A 21,634-nucleotide genomic window follows, 5' to 3' on the forward strand; every position below is an offset into this window, starting at 1 on the left:
TGTGTGTGTGTGTGTGTGTGTGTGTGTGTGTGTGTGTGTGTGTGTGTGTGTTACTTTGGTGAGCTTGTTAGTTCCCACATCCTTTTGTTCAGACCATTCAGGGACACTTAATATTTGGATCTCTTCATTTTACACCTCAGGATACTTCTGTCTTCTCATCAGAAACCTCATATTCTCGTGTTTTAACACTTAAGGTTGCTTTATGTAGCTGCCCTATTCTCCCTGTTCAGCCTTTCATTGGTTTTTGGAGCTAACCTTGCAGATCAAAGGCACAAAATATACTGTGAACACCTGAGGCCCCCACCCTCTAAATTCTTAGTCCAGGAAACAATGTTGAAGTGTTGCGGTCAGATTCTTGCTTGGTGTCACATTTCTGTGACCAGGTGGCTGGAATTTGAGATCATGCGTCTGCTGCAGCTGATCAGCCGCTCTTTGATCGAGTTATCAGTTGCTATTACATGTGGCAGCATCTGAAAATGCGGCACTGACCCCCGACGTCATGTGTGGTGGGTTTCTGCAGAGCCCTCCCGCAGGGTACAGTACAGGACAGTATGTGACCTGCGAGAGGCTCCCCCGCCGAGACTATTAAAGTTGTGGTCATCGATACGCAAAGAGTTTTAGATCAGTGGTGAGGGTGGCATATCCCCTGACAGGCACGTTATTACTCATCAGCCACAGTTCCGCAGATTGTATTTCAAGTGTTAGGAAGCTCCTGAGTCACCCTCAAGGCGTTTATGTCACTGGTGCGCGTGGGTCCCTCCGTCTGCCATCAGCTCAGCCTACCTGCTGAGCAAGAAGAGCGAGGACACACTGTGACCTGGACCTGGTCCTTGTTGGATGAGAGGAGTGTGAAGCGGTGAACACTTACTGCCAAAAGATGTCTCACCAAACTGGAATTATTGGTAAGTTGTTTATTTTTTTAAATATAAACTGTGCGTTTAAGTTTTATCCCAGTTGTCCCTGAGCTCAGTTTGAAAAGCTTTTTAAATGTTTTTTTATTATCAGACTCTGAGCTACACTGCTGCTAATAACACATCTTCACAGGTCTGCTGATGTTTTTCTGCAAAAAAAATTAAAGATTGTTCTCAAGTGATCGCTTAGCTTCTTTAGGCTAATTTATCCTGTGTTATTATAAAAGTATGTGCTAACATTTTTAATTTGTTTTGAGTCATTTAAAACGTATCTTTACCTTTGTGATGTCAGTGCTAACAATGTTTAGCACATTCAGGCTCTTATAGTTGAATCTCATGCATACATTGCTTTTTATGTGTGTTATGGCTTTTGGTAATCGGAGCATGAAGGTGGGCAGGCTGACGGAAGCGAACCTCTCTCACCTTTCTCACCTTTCTCACCTGCTCTTGCATCATTAATGAGAGCGCTGTGTTTGGTAACCATGGTGAGAGAGAAGGAAAGGACATAACAAACAGCCAAAGTTTGAGTTTTCTGTGATGACGCTCGATCCTTAGGCTTTCCAAATTGGGGGATTTATCGACGATGGTCGATCAGATCCTTCAGTGATTCTTGGGGAGCACATGTTTGCTCTCTGAGTCACTGCAGGTGATGGTGTGACCATCTGGCGGTGGATCAAATTTTTTCCCTGAAGTAGAGTTTCAGGTTGTTACTTGGTCAGCTCTGTCTCACTGGCTTTCAACCACCCATCCTCAGTTTTGACTTGTCTGCCTTATATCTGGTTACTTAAGCAACATCTGAGCTGAAAGATTTTTTGGCCCGAGCGAGGGGAGGTGCCATCAGAATCCTGAAGATTATTATCAGAAACGGTAAAAATTGAATATTTGTGGCATTTTACAGTATTTGATATAAGTGAGCTTTCATTAAACATCTCCAAATCTTGACTTTGTTCACTTTTTTCTCTCTGCAGAGGAATTGGTGCTACATTCATACAAAGAGCCAGCCCGGAGCTGGGACAAGGATTACGACCAGTTCCTGCTTCCTCTGCTCACGCCTCTGGAGCCTTGCTACATCCTCTACCGCCTGGACTCCAAGAACGCGCAGGGTTATGAATGGATCTTCATCGCATGGTCACCTGACCAATCACCAGTATGTGTGCAGCACATTTAAGAAACCATCACTGTAGGCTAACATAAAAGTAGGACGGTGTCCTGTGGAAGAATCAAAATAACTTCATGTTTAGTGGCAAAAATGTCTTAATATTAGTTTAAGTTGAGGCTAAAGTCAGTTTATGCTTAATGTTAGTGAACACACATTGAAAATAGTTTTTTTTTTTTAATATAATTTAAGATCAGTAACATATCTGTGTTGTTGCCTTCTCCAAAAGATATTAGAATCAGAGATATTATGTTTTTTTAGTTTGTTTTTACATTTTGTTTTCAATTCAGATTTATTTAAGGTAGTTAACAGCAATTTCTTGACTCTAAATTAAAAAGGAAAAAAACAGCTCAGAGATCATCTAAAAAGTAAGAGAAAGGCTGTCTGATTTTATTCTCTTTTACTATTACTTTTTACTTAAAAATATATATACAAATAATCATCTTTAGATTTTATTTACATTTACAGTTTCTAATTTAATGTGATCGTGGTTGTGAGCCAAGATCTTAAACTCAAATTTAAATTGAGCACAGAAAGACTTCTTATAGTGGTATAAAGCCTCTGCACATGCTGAATATAACCGTTTGAAATGCCACACATATGTCGGATTTGTAGGTTATTATCCCAAAATTATTATATAATAAAAGGTTGGTATATTTTGTCTTATGGATGTGATTTTTTTCCAGTGGCAGAAACAAGCTTCCATACATGGACAGGATGTGTGCAATATTGCCCACACTATCACTTTGGAGTGCTGCAGGAAATGTTTCACGTTTATCTTAATTTTTAACATTTTTTAATTTCTAAAAATTAATCATAATAAAAATAATAATAAAATGCTAATAAAATGATCAAATAAAAATAATATGATAATAATAATAAAAATCATGTATTATTCCTAAACAAATTACACTATAATTAGTTCAGTAAGAAAAACAGCTGAAAACAGAAAAAAAATCACACATGCTAGTGCAGGACCGCTCTCCCACATTAACTCTGATCAAATCAATACAATGGAAAAGAGTTTGATCGCTCAAGTTGCCCCTGCTAGAGAATAAGAAACTATTTTTTCTAACAATGTAACTAGAACTTGTTAGAAAAAAACAATTATAATATCATTTTATTATTATTATTGCGTGACAATAAAAATGACACCGTTTAGTAATAGATTTCTTTTTTCTTTTTCTTTAATTACAAATTGTAATCAAACTCAGTTATACAGGCTTTTTTTCCCCACTCACAAATGCTTTATTTTTGAAAAGAACCACTGCTACAGAAAACCAGTAAAACTGTGTGAAGGTTTTTTGTCGCTGTGTCTGTCCTGGTGTTCTCCAGGTGAGGCAGAAGATGGTGTATGCAGCGACTCGTGCCACACTGAAGAAAGAGTTTGGAGGAGGTCACATCAAAGACGAAGTATTTGGGACAGTGGAGGTCAGTATGGGCCTTCCTGCATAATAACTGATGGCCTGCCACTCACAACCAACCCATTGGTGTCTCTGTGTTTCTAGGAAGACGTGTGTTTCCAGGGATATCTTCGCCACAGGTCCTCCTGCTCCTCCCCAGCTCCTCTCACAGCAGCTGAGCAGGAGTTACAACGAATTAAAATCACAGAGGTACAGACAGGCTGTCAAAGCTATATGACTCTTATAGTTACGTGAGTTATCTGTGCTCATCCTGTGTGTTTTTTCCTTGCAGGATAAAGTTGTGTGGGTACGTTGATTTTGTTTTCATTATGATAAAAGAATTCAAGTATGTTTATGGTAAAACTTTATTGTATAGTGATTTCAATACTGTTTCTTCTGTCTGCAGGATGAACGCAGACGAATTGGGACTCCGACAGCGAGAGCAAGGGTTTGTGAAGTCTTCGGCATAGACATAGATTGTTTTTTGATTTTGTTTTTTTGGGTGATTTAGTTGCATTTCATGTGAGGAAGAAGCAGTGCAAATATGTTTTTCCCTCCCTTGAAGGTAACAATGGAGTTTGGCTTGGACAAACGGGCACAGACTCTTCAGGGTCTTGCGTTTCCTTTACAAGAAGAGGCCAAACGAGCTCTGCAGCAACTCAAGCATAAACGCATCAACTACATCCAGCTGGTGAGCCCCCATAGAAAATATTTATAGCTCATTAAACAGTGAATATTTACATGTATACAGTAAAAAGTATACAACATATATTTGATAACAACATCTAAGGGTGTGTTTTTGCCAGTGAAACTAACTGCACGTGACTTGACCCCTCAAAAGTAATTACATTTGCTTGCGTATATTGTGTTGCAGAGGCTGGATGTAGACAGAGAGACCATCGAGCTGGTTCACACTAAACCTACAGAAATCCACGAACTTCCCTACAGGATTCCCACAGATTCACCTAGATACCACTTTTTCATCTTCAAACATTCCCATCAGGGCCAGCAGGAGGAAGCTCTGGGTCAGTAAAAACTCACTGAGTTCCCTACTCATCACGCACTGTCTGTGACTTATAAAGCACTAATTTGGTGCTATAAAAGTGAAGGGCAATGAAAGTATCTTACAGAGTTCACACATATTGTTTTAACTATCATCACCTCCACTTTTTTCAGGATGTTAGTCTCTCCTAACTTCTTCTAATTCTTGTTGAGTGACACCATGTGGTTTGCCAACCACAAGTTAAACTGTACATAAAGACTGGCTTTAGCTATTGTGACATCATCAATTGGTTTGGGGACCATTATTTTGAAGCTTTGAGGTCATCCAGGTGAATTTCTTTTAGCTAACACTAGCAAGTTTAGTTAGGCCTCAGTCACACGGGTCTAGAGACTGGTCAGTAACCCCATTGGCAAACTCCAGGAGGCTGGGGAAAAATGCATACTCTCCAACGGGTTGGTTGCTGAGTGGTTGCTGGGTAAAACTGGTCGCAAAGTGGGTGCTACACCAAAAATCTCCTTGTGATTGCTTTGGTCCCCCATAGTTTGCATGAAAGATGCCAACTCATCAACAACCACTACCTATATGCCAGAGTGATTGATTGATTGATTTTAAACACAAAAATAAAAATTACAAAAATAATTAACAAGTGTGCACAGTACACATATAAAAAAGGGCACTGAATTGCCACCAACAACACTGCACCACTCAGTTTATTCACTTCACAAATAAGTGTTTTTATAGATACTGACAAATCACATTTGCTGTGTAATGTGAACTCTGCAGTGTCCTCAGGTCTGTGGGGGATTTTATCATCTTTCGCCTTGTTGTTTGGTTCTGTTGTTTATGTTCTCTGCTTTCACTGCCCTGATTTCAAGTAACAGGCAGCTGTGAAGAAGCTCTGATAAGGCCAGCACCAATAAGCAGACACAAACAGTTAGAATTATGAACATTGATGACCGAGCTAAAGATATAGCAGCTATTTCTGTCAGCGGCTGGGCCAAAGAGCTAAAAAGATTTGAGTGTTAACTTGGATTTGACTAGTCCAGTCTCCATAACAGCTGCAAATGAATGCCTGTTTTGTTCCAGTACACGTGTAAATGAATTACCATTGACAGTGACAGAGGAGATATAAGCTTGTGTGTCTCCTTTTCATGCGAAACCTATTTAAAGACATTGTTTGTTTTATATAATCAGCTGCCGAGCTGTTAATCTAGTTTTAACCTTTTGTACAAGCGATTTTTATACTGAACAAATGAGCTGGAATTATTCATTTAATTACTCTGAAAAGCAGTGTGGGGTTAGCCTCATGTGTGCTTAATTATAGGATGTTCCAGTCGGATCTACAATATGTAACATTTGCAGCTATCTAGGCCTGTGTCTCTTTTTATTTAAGACCCACTATGGTCTTGCGCATTTTCATGTCATGAATGATGCTTATGTACAAATGAGGAAATCAGAGTTTGCACAAGAAGTATCATTTATCAAGAATAATATTTGAGTAACTTTTTTCTACTCTTGGACCTGTATGAAACCAATAAAAGGAGGTATCCTTAATATGGTCACATCTAAAAAAAAAAAAAAAGCACAGAGGCTCCAAACCTGTTTGCAAGAGCCAGCCAATCACAATTAAGTCAGCCTTAAAGAGACAGGAGCTTAACCTTGTTTCAGATAGTAGATATTCCACAAGTCCCAGTGTACGATCAATAAGAATGATTTTGAACTGAGAATCGCACTTCTCTAGTTACTCTAGTAGAGTCCAGCAGTAAAAATATGAGCACAGTACGTCATCTATAACAGAAAGTAATGAAGTAGCTAGTGAAGCTGATTGTGTGAGGCAGAAAATATCAACAGATCAGCTTCATCTTTGTTTCAGTGTTTATATACTCGATGCCTGGGTACACCTGTAGCATCAAGGAGCGGATGTTATACTCCAGCTGTAAGAACAGGCTACTGGACGAGGTGGAGAGGGACTACCAGCTGGAAGTCACTAAAAAGGTACAGCTCTCCCACAGAGACGGTGACAAATAATCTGTAGTACCACTGTCACTGTGTAAACTGTCTAATGACTGTCTACTCTCCATACCTGCTTAGATGGAGATAGACAGTGGTGATGGTCTGACAGAAGACTTCCTGTATGAGGAGGTGCACCCCATGGAGCATACTTTAAAGCAGGCATTTGTCAAGCCCCGTGGACCGGGAGGGAAAAGGGGCAACAAACGCCTCATCAAGGGTGCTGGAGAAAACGGGGAAGAAAATTAGACATTACACACATTTGCATAACACAAGCACACAACACGATATCTAAGAATTGACTTGTTATTTGATTTGAATTTATTCATGTCTAGTTTCTTAATCTAATCATTTTTTTAAAGGGGATGCATCATCATCATGAAACTGTAAATTCTTGTTAAAAGTCATTTTAAATCATGCAGCAGACATTATAAAACTTACATTCCATTGTAGGTTTTCACTGTGCAGCCTCATCTCTGTGTAAAGCTCTAAAAATAGACAATAGCAACATACAATAACATGTAAAAGTCTTGGGCCACACGTCATTTCTTTAGATTTTGGTTGGAAGGAGTCAGGCTTTCTGCAGGTCTTTTAAAGTTTTTTTTCTCTCAACACTGAATGCTTTTTCAGTTATTTTGCGTCCAGTCCTTGACCATTTTCAGGAGATTTTTTTTAACTTATTTGTTAAGACTCTTAACACTGACCTATGAATCATTTGAATCATTCAAATATATAATTAAAAAAACCTAAGGGGTAAAACAGTTTTGTTTTACAACAACAAAGAACTAATTTCTTTAGTTCAAATCTATGAAAGACGTCAGCTTAATAGGCATAAAGCAATCTGATTCTCAAATAGCTTTTAGCCAAAATCTTGGCTTATCTCAACATGGTGTGCAGTGTGTCTGTAAAAACGCTGATAAAGCGGAACAAGTGGAGGATAAATGTGGCTTAAAAACTACTTTAAAACTATCAACAGCAGATGAACAGTCTCTGAAATTAATTTCCTGAAGAAGTGGGAAAAATTCCAACAAAGACCTGAAACATGACCTGAGAAATGCATCTGGCCCTTCAGCTAACCCTTCTACTGTTCACTAAAACCTCATCACAAATGCTCTCAGTGGAGGGACGGGCATCAAGAAAGGATTCTTAAGGAAGGGACACAGGGAGAAAAGGCTGACATATGCCACATTACACAAGAACTGGACAAAAATCAGTGACAACAGGTCTAATGGAGTGATGAATGTAAGTGTAATATTTTGTTCAAATCATTGATACGTAGTACTAATAATGAATAGCATTATGTTTATTGTTATTGGACATGCATAATGAAATTGGATGCAACAGATGTAGAGAGGAGGTCAGGAGAGAAGTACAACAGCTAAGGGTCTACAGCCATCTGTAAAACATGGTGGAGGCTCTGTCATGGTTCAGGGGTGTATTTCAGCCAGTGGTGTTGTAGATCTTGTCAAAATGAATCCCAGAAACACCGGAGATGCAGTAAAAGCATACCTCAATAGAAAAACACAGTGGATCACTGCCGGTCATGGATTGGCCTCTCCAGAGCCCAGACCTGATAATTATTAAAGCAGTGTGAGATAATGTTGACAGAGAACAGAACAAAAGGCAGCCAACAAAGAAAAAAGCTGAATGTCCTTCAGAACTATTTCTGAATACTACTTAAAGAAAATACAGAAAAGAAAAGACGAGAGTTTAGACTGTGCTGAAGAATTTGCAAGTTGGTCACATAAATTATTGACTTTCAAGCTCATTATAATCATACAGACATTGTTTTTGCCTTATATACCCCATTTCCATGTATGATTGCACATGTTTCAAATTTAGATACACAGATTTCCAAGTAAAATATAAAGAAAAGAGGGCTGGCTCGAGATTTTTACATAGTACTGTAAATGTTGGGGGTAGCCTCTCTGACATTGGTCATTTGACTTCAAAGTCTCAGCTGCTGCCATCTTGTTTTGTAGAGTTTTAAAAAAATCTAGATGTGTCAGTCTGAGAGGATATTCCACACTCATCTGATCGACTAACTTGTCGATCACAGGGTAACTACTCCCTACAGCATACTCTGCTTTATCGCCTGTTTTACTCTGCATGTGACTATGAGCAACGTGTAGTTTCAAAGCTTACTGGAAACTAGCAATCAAGATCAAAATCTCATCAGTGGCTGCAGATCAAGAGAGCAGTGAGGTCATTTTCTCATTCGGCTCTCTGTCGCCCCCTGCTGACCATTAGAAACAGTACAGACTATAATGAGCTGCCAGTTAAACCATATCTGTGTTGTTGCATACAGTATGAACTGGACTGCTCTGCTGGTCTCCAGAATAAAGCTGGGGGTTTAAGGGTTAAAATTTTCTTTTACACTCCACTCTTCTCCTGCCTTTTTCTTTCCATCTTTTTTTGATCGCCTGACTAATAATTAGTTCAGCTCATCAAGATCTGTGGGGGAAGTTACATGAATTTTTTTGCTTCAGGGTGGAGTATCCTTTACAGTACACTACCCAGGCATGTGCTGTGCCCACAGTCCACGCTTTAGCAGACACAAACTCATCCACATTATTTACAGTTGCCTTCATCAGTGACCTGATTGAGCTCTGACTAGGATCAGATGAGGGCTGTTCTTTTACAATGGTTCTACAATAAAATGTTTTCTGTATTTTCTAGTGTGTGTGTCCTCATTTCTTACCCTCTAATTGTGCACATGTGTTGGTGATAAAAGTCATGCAGGAAAGCAGCAGCAGGGGTCACAGTTCAGCAGCAGAGGTCAGCTGGTTTTATGTGTATGTGTGCAGCATGTGTGCATGTGTGTGTGGGTGTGTGCGTGTGTGTTGGTGTTTTCCGGGAATGCGCTCTACTCGGAAGCCTTCAGCTGTGCGTTCTGCTGCTTTTGTATCTCATGGGAAACTGAGTTGATTTGAGCTTGTTTTCTTGGAAAACTGGTTCAGAGCTGAATAGTAGCTTTCATGAGGTCATTATCTCTGTACATGGAAACTGTGGGGTACATTAGGATGAACCTGTTTGAAGACATACTAATTTTAAGCACATTAGCTCATCTGCAAGAGGGAAGGCGCCACACCTAATTTTCTTCATGATAACATAACACATTTAGTACATAAATAAAGAGCTGAAGAATTAAATATGAACATGCTGCAATGTTTGGACATAATATTCACCGAGTGTCATACAATAAAATAATAACTACAGTCTGCACACTTAAAGTTGGTATTGCGTAATATAACAGTCTTGCGCAGAATAATTGTAGATAAACAATATTTCCTTCGAGCATGACAGCAGCGCTTATCAACAGCAGCATGGTAAGCTGAACATAACCGGAAGCTTTCAAAATAAGAGGTTGACTTTGTCAATACACGCTTTAATGCAGCCAGTGTAGCATACCAGTGACAGTGTTGGGAAGGTTACTTTTAAAATGTATTCCACTACAGATTACAGAATACATGCCCCAAAATGTATTTTGTAACGTATTCCGTTACGTTACTCAATGAGAGTAACGTATTCTGAATACTTTTGATTACTTAATATATTATCGTGCTTTTTACAACTACATGAATGTACTATTGCTGTGTGATTTATTACTATTACTGGAGGTCCGCGGCTCCTAACCATAGTAAAGGGACCTCTGGCTAATACGTTGGGTTCGTGCTGGGCTCATAGCCGAAAAATAGCTTTACTCTGGGTCAACTTTGCTTGTGAGAGACAGAGAGAGGCGTTGAAAGGCTGCTCCAACGGAACTTATTGTTTCGGAGGAAAACATGAACACAGTGTACAGTCGAGTCTTAATATCTTACTTACAACTGGGCTCGTCAGGCACTCTTCTTGGCTGCAGTGGTTATTATTATATTTACATGCTTCCAGCTCCCGTTTCTGCTCGGTGACAGCTCATACTTTTTCACTCTCCTTTTTCTCCCTCCTCGGGCTCACAGACACATAACGGATATGGTAGTCCATTCTCGCTGCAGCACGGACTACACTGCCCATGAGGCAACATTCTTTAGGGCTATGCCTGTAACACTCTGCCTATTAGCTTAGCACAACAACAACAACAAAAAGGCGCTCTCTCGCCCAGGAAACACGCAGAGAGAGCGGCACCCTGCAACCATGGAAACCATAACGCTGCCGCCTGGAACAACAGAGCGTAGCTGTCAAACAAAACCCAAACAGTCCTGACCCGCGACAATATGAAACAGGAAAATACCGCTGTGTAATCCATTTATTTCAACAAAGTAACTGTATTCTAAATACCACCTTTTTAAACGGTAACTGTAACGGAATACAGTTACTCATATTTTGTATTCTAAATACGTAACGGCGGTACATGTATTCCGTTACTCCCCAACACTGACCAGTGATGTTTTGTTGTAATAAAGGTTACCTTTAAAATAATTTTTTTACTATGTATTATATGATAAGTTCCACAGACTGTGTTTATTTCTCAACATTTGTATTATTTACAAAAAATATTATTTATAATATTATAGGGTATAATGAAATTTATCAATTTTCCATTTAAAATCTACATGTGGTGTTATCTTCTCAGCATTTTGAGTTAGTAAGTCTCAGACCAACCCTAACTCTTATGTAACTTGAAATTTAGAAATTCTAAGTCCATTTTGACTTACGGGCACAAAAGACAGATATACAAACAAATATGTGTTTTTCTAAATAAAGAAAAGAAAACGTCAGTGGCGGAAACAAACTTCTATAGCTGTTATTTCTCAGCTTTTTTTAAATTTGCACCTGCAGTGTTAAAAGATTAAAATTAACTAATTATAACATTAAAAAAAGAATCAAAACTAAAACTAAATCCTGCAAACGTGACAGCAAACAACGAGGCCATTTAACAGCGCCCAGCTCATTGCGGTTCCGATGCCATTCATCCCGTTTTGTTAAGAGTTGAGCGAGTCTTTTACATCTTATTTTGAAAGGTTTGGCGGAAGTTGTGCTTGTTGACGGAGTCCGACGCAGCGGTTGCCAGCAGCGGGCGGCTCTTGCGTCCCTGCGGGCTTTGAAACACAAAACCTTTCTTGGAAACAGATTCCGGGAACCTCGGTGAATCCGGCTGAATCGAGCTGCTGTCTCGTCTGCGCCTCACTCAGTGAGGGGAGCGCTTCAGTCGCACATCCAGTGCTCAGCACGCTTATATATATATTTGAATCATTTTGAAGGACTGAACCGAAAACTTTGGAGGAACGTTTATTATTATTTTATAAATAATATTATAAATATTCACTGCAGGGCTGTTTTTACACTGGTTTCAATCCTTATGGTTTTTCCTGATTTGAGGTAAGAACATTTCTAATATGATTTGGGTAATTATGGGTATTTTATTGCGGTATGCATGATTCTTATGGAACTCTTTGTTACAAAGTAAGGTACAAAATAAGGTGAAGAGACGCGTTATTATGAACTGGCGCAGTATAAATAAAGCTGGATTCAGCGTAACTGAATTGGCACATTTACTTGAGTTGTGCGTGTGTGTGTGTGTGTGTGTGTGTGTGTGTGTGTGTGTGTGTAAATATAGATGGGTGTCTTTTTAAAGGTGCTCTTTAACCCTGCGGTGAGGGGACCCTGTTTGTAACCTTAGAGGCAGGCTTCACTGTAAATAAGCACAAAGTTGTTCTGACTAATCACTTTTCCCGTTGTCCTGATGGGAATGGTCACTTTCATGATTATAATGCTTCCATCAGTAGGGTGGTGGAGTGTCGACAGATCTCCAACCAGCTAACACTACGGGGAGATTTGGGACAGACATATTTGACATAAGCAACTCAATTCGCATTAATTAAGGGAATATAGTTCAGATGGTCTCTTAGTTAACTTTCCTACATGTTCATCATCGTCTCCACAGGTGCGCTGTCGGTCAGCAATGGTTGTACGGGCGGTGACCATTTTCCACCATGAGGAACAAAGAAAGTCATCCTGCTCGGATCCTGCCCCTTCATCCTGGGACCCAGCAGATGACCTCCGCTGCATCACCACCACCTTCCAGTATCTGCAGACTTCTGGTACGCCAGCCGCCTGATTTTATTTCACATTTAAACACTTCCAGTGTCAGTGTCCATGTGGCTATTAAAAAAACAAAACAAAAACACTAATAACTGAACTGTCTTTTTCCCCAGGTTGGTACTGGGGTCCCATCTCAGCAAGTAAAGCTCGGGAAGCTCTCCTCACAAAGTCTGAAGGCACATTCCTGGTGCGGGACAGCAGCCATCCACAGTACATGCTGGCTCTGTCAGTGAAGACTCGCTGTGGACCTACCAGCGTGCGTATAGAGTACAGCAAGGGTTGTTTCTGGCTGGACTCTGTCTCCCCTGGCCTGCCTCAGCTGCAGTCCTTCCCAGATGTTCTCAGCCTTATACAGCACTACACCAGCTCAGGCCACGCAGCACAGGACCAGACATCTAGTGACATTCACCCCCAAATGGAACCTGACCCTTCCCAGCATACAGCTAAAGACAGCGGAGTACCCCTGAAGCTGAAGCACCCGCTTCACAAACTGGAGGTTTTCCCTTCTTTGCAGCACCTGACACGCCTCACCATCAACAGGCACACTAACTGCCCCAACCAGCTGCCCCTCCCAAAGCCTCTGCTCTTCTACTTGCAGGACTATCCTTTCTCTATATAATACCTGCCCCTCAGCGACAGGACAGTCAGACTGGAATATGGTCGCGTTGTTGAGCGGATACTGTGAATCGGGGACTCTTTGATATATTTATGTATAATAAACCACTCTTGACCTCACTGCTCATGAATGAGCTTATTCTTACTGCACTGCTGCTGGTATTCTTCAGTAAATATTCAATTATTTTTACATGTCGACCCCAGCTACTGTGAAATGTGCAATGCCAATATGTAAGTTATTTTCTTTCTTTCTTTTTTTTGATTATGTGGCCCAGTGAGAAGAAAGTAGCTCCTAAACCAGCTGTTTTGAGTGTTCTTCAATAAGGCAGCCTCCACTTATAAATAATAAATCAGTGAAGAAAACAGCTACTCTGTGCTTTGTTGCTCTAGCAGAGATGACAGTAACAATTTGGGGTTTCGTAACTTAAAAACAGTTTTTCTCCGTGCTGGAGCTCAGTGGAAGAGATTAAAACTCCAAAATATACACAAACAGATGTGTAAACTGCAAAACGAGACAAAACAACATGTGAGACAAATAAAGGAACCATGCAGAGTCTGTACCTAGAGTTCTGCTGTCAATTCAGTGTTTGCATATAATGTGATGTGGACTTCTTTAGTGTTCACAATCCTGACAGAAATCTGATATCTTTCATTTCCAGAAAGGAAACATAAACAAATCAAATGCTCTTCAACAAATGCAAAAGCCAACAAAGAGGGACTGTTTGTAGCTTGTAGAAGAGGATTATAAATACCATTTCTGAGAATTAAATCTCGGAAATGTTTGTTTTTCCAACTGTTGTGTGTGTGTGTGTGTGTGTCTTTCCCTCCCTCCCCTCTTCTGAATTACTGGTCACTTGAGCACACAGATAAATGTGAGCTATTACTGTTTTCATGGAAGCGCATCTGAGTTCGTTTCCACGAGTTGGAACTGAGCAGCGCAGAAAAAGCCTCTTATCAGGATTAGAGTAAGCGCTGCAGTTATTAATACACTGCTGCACTACCAGCTCGCGCTCTGTTTGTGTGCCTTTCAGTTCCAACCTGCCGCCGAAAGGCTTAAATCATTTCTCAGGCCACAGTTAAATGATCAGGATAAGCAGAAAAAAAAATCTCTATCGAGATCACGTTTATATTTATCAGAATGAGGCTGTTTCATTAGGATTTACTGCAATATTAAATGAAGCCATATGCCATTTAAGAGCTATACGCTGATACGGGAGGAGAGCTCAGGTTGAAGTAAATGTTGCAGCACCTCAGTGTAAAAATACTCCATTACAATTTAAAATTCTATTTAAATAGTGACTAAAGTAAATGAACTTAAAGGATCAGACCATTAATACTCATGATACAGATAAGTCATGTAAGATGCCCTGTAAACAATATATTCTACAGTAAATTCTTACTGGCAGCTGGATGTCAGTAAATTTATTGTAAAAAGTGACAGTAAAAACTTTACTGTAAACACTTTTTACAGCAAGAAAAACCTTCTGTAAATGCTGTAATTGCATTTACAATAAAGTTGCTGTAATTGGATTTTACAGTATTTTTTCTGTAATTTCTATATGCAGTAAAATTACTCTGATTGAATAAAGATCAGACTTCTACTATATCTTACTCTATAATCTTTTAGATCAGACTTTATAAGATGCTCATGTTTTTTGTAGTCTTTACAAAAGTGTATAACAGCGTGGACACAGTGCTGTCATGAAAAAATGAGACTTCATATCCACTGACATGAGAGCATTGATGGGCTGAACTTTATCTCTGGATCTCAAAGCTGTGAAGCAGATTTATTAGAAGTGATCGTATCACAGAAAACATTTTGGCACGTCACCCTTTTTCCTGATTCAGTTTCATGCTGTCAGGCACGCCTGTGGCCTATTGAAAAGGACATTTAGTCAATGCATTGACTTTCATGGTGCGTACACCTAAAATAGTTTAGGATTATTGAAAAATGTTGCAGCATTACCTATCAAAAATCAGTTAGCAGACTAAATCCAGGTAATATTCTAGAAACAAAACTGAAACCCAGCAATTGATTTTTACTCTAAATCCATCAAAGTTTAAACAAAAATCTAAGACTGATAAGGATACCGATATTTGATCATTTTAAAATTACGATATTCTGAAATATCAGCTGAGATTATTTACATTTCAGACACACAAAAAATAAACAGATTTTCACAACACTTACATGTAGTTATTATTTACTCATTTAGGCCCTGATTATTCTCCTTTGCAGACATGAACACAGACAGCTGGAAACCCGACAGCCAACTAGCCATTATTTATTATACTTCTCTGAAGTCCACTTAAAGTCCATGACCTTGGGTGCATGCATAGTTGATGCGCTGTAATATAAACAAAAAACAGGCAGGTACGCAGACAACCACACTGACCCTCGTACTCACAGTCTGATGAGGAAATTTACGTCATGCTGACTCTAGTGGACTCATGGACATGGAAAGTGTAATCCCGGCCTTACTCTTTGCCCCACTGCTCGGATCACTTTGTTGTCGTTGTTTGCAGACTTCAAAACAGGTGTTTCCAACAGGAAGTTGCCTCTGGTGGACAAACTATGACACATCAACACTCAGAACCAGGTTGAAGGGTGTTTCTCTTGTCTGTCTTTTAATTTTTACAGTTTTATCTATCTGCCATTATACATGCCAATACTGATAGATAGGTAATATCAATCAGTCGAGCTCGAAACGAAACCCCAAGGTTGCCCTATTGGACAGTGAACTGCTTCCTCTGCTTTTGGCTCCTGCCTTTAGGGGTCGCTACAGTGGCTGATCTGCCTCCATCTCACTTCATCCCCAGGGTCCTCCTGTGACATCCCAACCCTCTGCATATCCACCTTGACTATATCCATTATATAGTGTGTGTGTGATCATTCTCTCTGTTCTTCCTACCTTGCATTTCCATATTTATTATGTTATGGAGTCCAATATATTCACTATCCCCCCTTTGCACATGTCCGGAGTATCTCAGCCTTACCTCTAACTTTTTTCCAAAGTGTTCAATCTCAGCTGTCCCTCTGATGTACTCCTTTCTGATATTGCTCATCCATAAATACATAAAAGAGGTAGAGGGAAAATCCATGCAATATAAACTAATACACAATTTTTATTTCACTCCCTCTAAACTTCATAGTATGAGTGTAACGTCCAACGACCTATGTTGGACATGCAATCTAGACAAGCAAACATTAGCACATGCTACTTGGAAATATAAGCAGGTATAGAGCCCAGAAGTTCAGATATGGATAAATTTGATAATACCCTTATCACCAAAATTATGTGTATTGGTAGGCCAATCAGTCCCACCCACAACATCGAAATACAATTTTGTGGTGATAAAAGTAAGGACAATCACAGTTGCAAGAAGAATTCTTAGTGCATGAAAAGACACATCCTCCCCAAACTTCAAATATTGGACCAAAGTTATATTAGAAATTGTATCACATGGAAGAAAATTGTAAGGAGTCGATGATGATAATGACAACTTAGGCAGTTCTTTGTAATAAAATGTTATTGACAATGTTGATGTTGCAGTTTGAAGATATAATTGCAGGTGTGAGTGTCAGTTCCTGCTTTTCTCTTCCTATCACTGTGTTCCTACAGTCATGTAGTTATAATCGGTGGATTTATTGAAAATTTTATAATGATGCTCTCTGGTCAAGTTTAATATAGGAAATGCAAATTTCAATAACAGAAAGTAAAATACGAAAAAAAAACAAAACAATAATTATATGGTAATCTGTCCCACCTTATTTATAACATATGTGTTTAATCTAATATATAAAAAAGCTCTGAACTAAAAGAAAAATGTTATTTTTATGTTGCAAGTATTGATTAAAACAGTGATATTATTATTATTATTATTATTATTATTATTATTATTATTATTATTATTATTATTATTATCATTATTGAGAAGTATGGTGTTATACTGTAGTGCATTGTTGTGCGGTCCCCACCCCCTCACTTCCCTCCTGTTAATCCTTCAGCAGCGGCGCACAGTAAAGAAGCAGCGGCGGAAGCTAACAAAGCACTACTTGGGCTTCATTTGAGTAGATTTTTAACTAATAACTTGGTGAGTTGGAAATATTTTCGAGAATCCTGTAGCTGTTATATTTTCTAACACTTATTGTGGGTAATTATACTATTGTTCTGACTATAAATCTGTGTGTCTTCACCAATATTTCGCCTAGCCTAGCTAGTGAGCTAACGGACCGATAAAGTCATATAGACTTCCGTTATGCTAAGCTAAGTCTAGCTATCTAGCCTAGCAGGCTAAACCGGTACCGGTTTGTTACTGAAAAGAGAAGCAACAATTCCGGCTCAGCAGCTTGAAACAAACAACAAGCACAACCTGAGTGCATTATATCACACGTGTTGTACGCATTTACTGTAGCACCTCCGAGTAATATCGTAAACATTCAAATTGAGCTTGCAGGACACACACACATCCGGCTAAGCTAACGCTCGGTGATTAGCTAGCTTCAGTAAACACAACATCCTCCTAGACTAAATCTGGGTCAAACACCACTGCGGGGGTCCTAGTTATATTTTGCTGACATACATTTGCATGTTAATATGGCCAGTGTTCTTCTAGTGATGGAATAAATGTTTGACGAGATATGTATGTGTATTTTTTTGTTCGAGTTTGATGCCGGGGAGGGTCAGAAACACCGGAGCGGAAACGTAACATCACGGTAGAGGGCTTGACTGTATGAGTCTTAATTTGTAAGCCAGCTATGTCGCGATGGGCCCTTCACAGTATATCCAGTATGGCTGATCAGGGGACCATGAAAAGCCGTGATGGTGATGATATTGTCGCAGAAAGCTGCACAGTTAGCCTCGGTGTTATTTTGTTTGGACTTTGCCAGCACAGCTGAAGGTTGCTGGCAGTTCATCGTTTATCACAGGCATAGTGTTAGAAAGTTGGACAGTGCTTCAGTGTAATAAAATAAAATTACCCACTCTGATATAGATGACGTTCACGTGTTTTAATCATTTTCTATCTCTTTTTCCTGAAGCTATGGCAGCAATCAGGAAAAAGCTGGTCATAGTGGGAGATGGAGCCTGTGGGAAGACCTGTTTGCTCATCGTGTTCAGTAAGGACCAGTTTCCAGAAGTCTACGTGCCCACAGTGTTTGAGAACTACGTTGCTGACATTGAAGTCGACAGCAAACAGGTAAACAGTATTTATTTCTTCCCAGAATCAGTGTTTTGTAACTGGAGGACTCTAGTGGCTGCACTCATGTAATGCTAAACCTATAGACCAGGGTGGGCAGTTAATTTTCACAGGAGACCTACGTGTTAGATCTAGTCTAACCTGCACGAGTTTGAATTATTGAGCAGATTGAGTTCAGCTTATTGGCAAAATTAATTGTCTGACCTGCCCACCTGCTATCGACTGTGCACTGCTCAAAGATATTTCAGCTTCTAAACACTTTTGGCAGGTCGAGTTAGCACTCTGGGATACAGCAGGTCAAGAGGACTATGACAGACTGCGCCCGCTCTCCTATCCAGACACTGATGTCATTCTCATGTGTTTCTCCATTGACAGCCCTGACAGTCTTGGTAAGTAAAAACAGAGGAGACTCAGCAATGTTGCAGCACATTTTTAATTTTAAATTATTATGACTAAACCACCAAAGGCTTTGTGGGAGGGGAAAAAAGACTATTAAAAATGGGAGGGGATAGCTCAGTAGTTAGAGCGTTTGCCCCATGATCAGAAAGTCGGGGGTTCAAATCAAATTCAAATTCAAACCGAACGACTACCCTGAGAAAGGTACCATCCCTGCACACTACTGCCCGGGCGCTGGATTGATAGCTGCCCACTGCTTTACTGAGTGAATGGGTGCAGAGAGTAATTATTAAAGTATACAAAAAAAAAGGTTTACAGAAGGCTGTCCTTGAGTTAAAAGCTCTGGAGCTCGTTTTGAAATCTGAAACTCTTATGTGGGCCACTTCCTTGTGTTTTCATTGGTGGTTAAAGGTGATTTTTGAACACCTCCTAGTTACTTCTAACACCTAGTTACCCCAACTCTATTTAAGGTCTTTGCCTTGTGTAGTACATAAAAGACAAATTCAGGATTCAAATATTGGCCTGAAAATTCAGAGTAAAATGTTCTTTACTTCCCATTTGTTTGTTTTATCTGATCAGCTTCTCTTTTAAATCTAAATGTTTAAATACAAGGGTTTCCATTAAAAAAAACTGTATCAGAAAAAATAAGATGGTAATACAGAAGAGGCAGGAGTTATGCACTATATTATTACTATATACATGTAGTGCCTGCGTTTTGAACCAGTACCAGGGTAAGAAGGAGTATTGACTATAATGTCACAGTAATCTTGCCAGGAATAAGACGAAGTGTACTAGAGGCTACAGGCTTATAGCTGCTCCCTCATCCACATGGGGTTACCACATGGGTTGTCCCGCATGTTTGATTTGGCAGATTCACCGGATGCCCTTCCTGATGAATGTGTAAACCATAACACTATGGAGCCACTATTTTTTTTAAATATATGTATATATTTATTGTAAATAATGGCTTGAGCACTTGCAGTGCCATTGGTAATGAGAAAAAAGAGTTCACTGTAAACAGACCCGATGGAAATTCTTGAGATTTGGTCATAGCTTGAATAATCTAATATTAAGAATCAGAAACATAGAAAACAGCTGCTGGGCACGGAGTCATGTTATGACTGTCTCCCACCATGAGTCTCAGTTTGCTCTCCTCTGTACATCACAGAGGACGCACATTTATCATGTGATCTGTACCATTACAACACACCTTGTCCTCAAGTTTCTCCATCTAAAGTATCTGCTCTTCTGGATTCAAGTCCACACCACCTTATCTCGCATACAGTCCAGAGCTGCAACTTTTACAAGTTAAAAGAAAAGTCACTAGCAGTGATTTTAAGTTAAGACAAATAATCGTTTAATTTCTGCTTGCTGCCAAATGTCAGCATTTTATTTATTTTTGCATTGTTTGCACAGCAAAACATGTTAAATGACATCCTCTTAGCCTATAGGAGTCTGTGATCATTAGTGTTTTCCTGCTGGTTTACAGAGCAACAGTAATCCATTAGGAAAATAATCAACAGCTGTGTGTCTCTGCTTTGAATGCTGCTATATTTGTCTCCTTATTCAGAGAACATCCCTGAGAAGTGGACCCCTGAAGTGAAACACTTCTGCCCTAATGTTCCGATTATACTGGTGGGAAACAAAAAGGATCTGCGTAATGATGAGCACACTCGGAGGGAACTTGCCAAAATGAAGCAGGTAAAACTTAACGCCCTGGGCAAGAAAACAAACAAACTTTGTCAGTGAAAGATTTTTTCCTAACATTGCTTCTTGACCTTTATATTTATTTTAGGAACCCGTTAAACCTGAAGATGGGCGGGACATGGCTAACAGGATTGGTGCCTTTGGATACATGGAGTGCTCTGCAAAAACAAAGGATGGTGTGAGGGAAGTATTCGAGATGGCTACCAGGGCTGCACTACAGGCCAGGCGGGGAAAGAAGAGTAATAAATGCGTCCTACTGTAAAAGGAGGCATGAGGACTGCTTCCTGGAGGGGGAAAGAAGGAGAATTAGGTCAAACCTACCCCCCAAACACACCCACCCAAAAGACTGTTCTCCCCAGTTTTTACTAAAGGTGTAATGCTTTTATTTTTCTTTTCTTTCTTTATTTCTTTTTGGTCTTAAGCAAAACTAGTCAGGTTCTGTCAGTATTCAACTTTGAAGTTATGGAAAATACTTTTTTTGTACTTAAACATAAGTAAATTTGCCATAATAATCAAACCTCCTTTATCCACACGTTCTATGTAATCAAAAAGGTCAGCGGGGGAACCGTGGTGTCAGCCTGCCAACTGCAGTTAAGTGCTTAAGCCCTGCGAGCTGATCAGAGGAATGTTTCCACAGCCAACTAGGGTTGAAGTACCTGCTCACTGTGACCCGTAGTCCTTTAATTATTGACAAACTCGTGCACACAAAGTCAAAATTTGTTTGTGTGCTTCATAAACAAATCTGCATTATGATCACATGCACAATGCGAGACTGGAAAATCTTTTTGCTAAAATGCAAATGGAAACTTAGTGTTTTGTGTAATAAATTACTTTGTAAGAATCTGGATAACTTGCATCACTTGATTGAACACTGAATTAAACTGAACTAATGAATTAAAGCCCTGCCTAGGGACAGAATTCAACTTTATGCAATGGTGAGGAAAATCGAAGGCCAGTCTATGCTTTAGGCTCCTCAGCTTATGGTGAACATTATGGATTAATACGGGCCACTCTTTGGCCGTTACCCTGTGAGTTGAGCCTGAGTGCACACAAGCATGTCAATGAATCCCATTAATAGTTGTTAAAAACTGACAGCCGAGATGTTTACTGATCAGGACAGTGAATGTGAAAAATAAACCTGCCCAGGCTTTCTGGGGGTCAAACTGCCTCTACCTTCACTTTTTGTTCTAAGCAC

General features: G+C 39.7%; 3 protein-coding genes and 1 long non-coding RNA gene across 4 annotated transcripts; 3 read left to right on the forward strand and 1 right to left on the reverse strand.

Moving 5' to 3' along the window:
- Nucleotides 1-877: 877 nt before the first annotated feature.
- LOC134627721 (twinfilin-2-like) lies at nt 878-6,732 on the forward strand. Its single transcript, XM_063474074.1, has 9 exons — nt 878-902; nt 1,701-1,778; nt 1,880-2,058; nt 3,403-3,498; nt 3,576-3,680; nt 4,036-4,161; nt 4,345-4,495; nt 6,347-6,468; nt 6,565-6,732. The coding sequence occupies exons 1-9, from the start codon at nt 878-880 to the stop codon at nt 6,730-6,732; spliced, it is 1,050 nt and encodes a 349-aa protein (XP_063330144.1).
- On the reverse strand, nt 3,285-6,968 carry LOC134627722 (uncharacterized). The gene is made up of 3 exons (XR_010093932.1): nt 6,925-6,968; nt 6,557-6,706; nt 3,285-3,645 (listed from the first exon to the last, which is right to left on the reverse strand). It is a non-coding gene; the product is annotated as an uncharacterized LOC134627722 (long non-coding RNA).
- Nucleotides 6,969-11,542: 4,574 nt separating this feature from the next.
- LOC134627719 (cytokine-inducible SH2-containing protein-like) lies at nt 11,543-13,502 on the forward strand. The gene is made up of 3 exons (XM_063474072.1): nt 11,543-11,799; nt 12,365-12,521; nt 12,636-13,502. Exons 2-3 carry the CDS (start codon nt 12,383-12,385, stop codon nt 13,139-13,141), a joined length of 645 nt encoding a protein of 214 aa, XP_063330142.1. The 5' UTR covers nt 11,543-11,799; nt 12,365-12,382; the 3' UTR covers nt 13,142-13,502.
- Nucleotides 13,503-17,131: 3,629 nt separating this feature from the next.
- Nucleotides 17,132-21,280, forward strand: LOC134627724 (rho-related GTP-binding protein RhoA-B). Its single transcript, XM_063474077.1, has 5 exons — nt 17,132-17,232; nt 18,179-18,336; nt 18,605-18,725; nt 20,303-20,433; nt 20,528-21,280. The coding sequence occupies exons 2-5, from the start codon at nt 18,181-18,183 to the stop codon at nt 20,699-20,701; spliced, it is 582 nt and encodes a 193-aa protein (XP_063330147.1). The 5' UTR covers nt 17,132-17,232; nt 18,179-18,180; the 3' UTR covers nt 20,702-21,280.
- The last annotated feature ends 354 nt before the right edge of the window (nt 21,281-21,634 follow it).

The sequence above is a fragment of the Pelmatolapia mariae genome, linkage group LG5, assembly GCF_036321145.2.
Source record: "Pelmatolapia mariae isolate MD_Pm_ZW linkage group LG5, Pm_UMD_F_2, whole genome shotgun sequence".
NCBI lineage: Eukaryota > Metazoa > Chordata > Actinopteri > Cichliformes > Cichlidae > Pelmatolapia > Pelmatolapia mariae.

Bases quoted from the DNA above. Each gene is read 5' to 3' on its own strand.
- LOC134627721 (XM_063474074.1), top strand. From the start codon at position 878: ATGTCTCACCAAACTGGAATTATTG. The intron at 4,162-4,344 runs GTGAGCCCCCAT...ATTGTGTTGCAG, and splicing joins GCATCAACTACATCCAGCTG to AGGCTGGATGTAGACAGAGA. The intron at 4,496-6,346 runs GTCAGTAAAAAC...TCTTTGTTTCAG, and splicing joins CCAGCAGGAGGAAGCTCTGG to TGTTTATATACTCGATGCCT.
- LOC134627719 (XM_063474072.1), top strand. From the start codon at position 12,383: ATGGTTGTACGGGCGGTGACCATTTTCCACCATGAGGAACAAAGAAAG. The intron at 12,522-12,635 runs GTACGCCAGCCG...CTTTTTCCCCAG, and splicing joins CCAGTATCTGCAGACTTCTG to GTTGGTACTGGGGTCCCATC.
- LOC134627724 (XM_063474077.1), top strand. From the start codon at position 18,181: ATGGCAGCAATCAGGAAAAAGCTGGTCATAGTGGGAGATGGAGCCTGT. The intron at 18,337-18,604 runs GTAAACAGTATT...CACTTTTGGCAG, and splicing joins TTGAAGTCGACAGCAAACAG to GTCGAGTTAGCACTCTGGGA. The intron at 20,434-20,527 runs GTAAAACTTAAC...TATTTATTTTAG, and splicing joins AACTTGCCAAAATGAAGCAG to GAACCCGTTAAACCTGAAGA.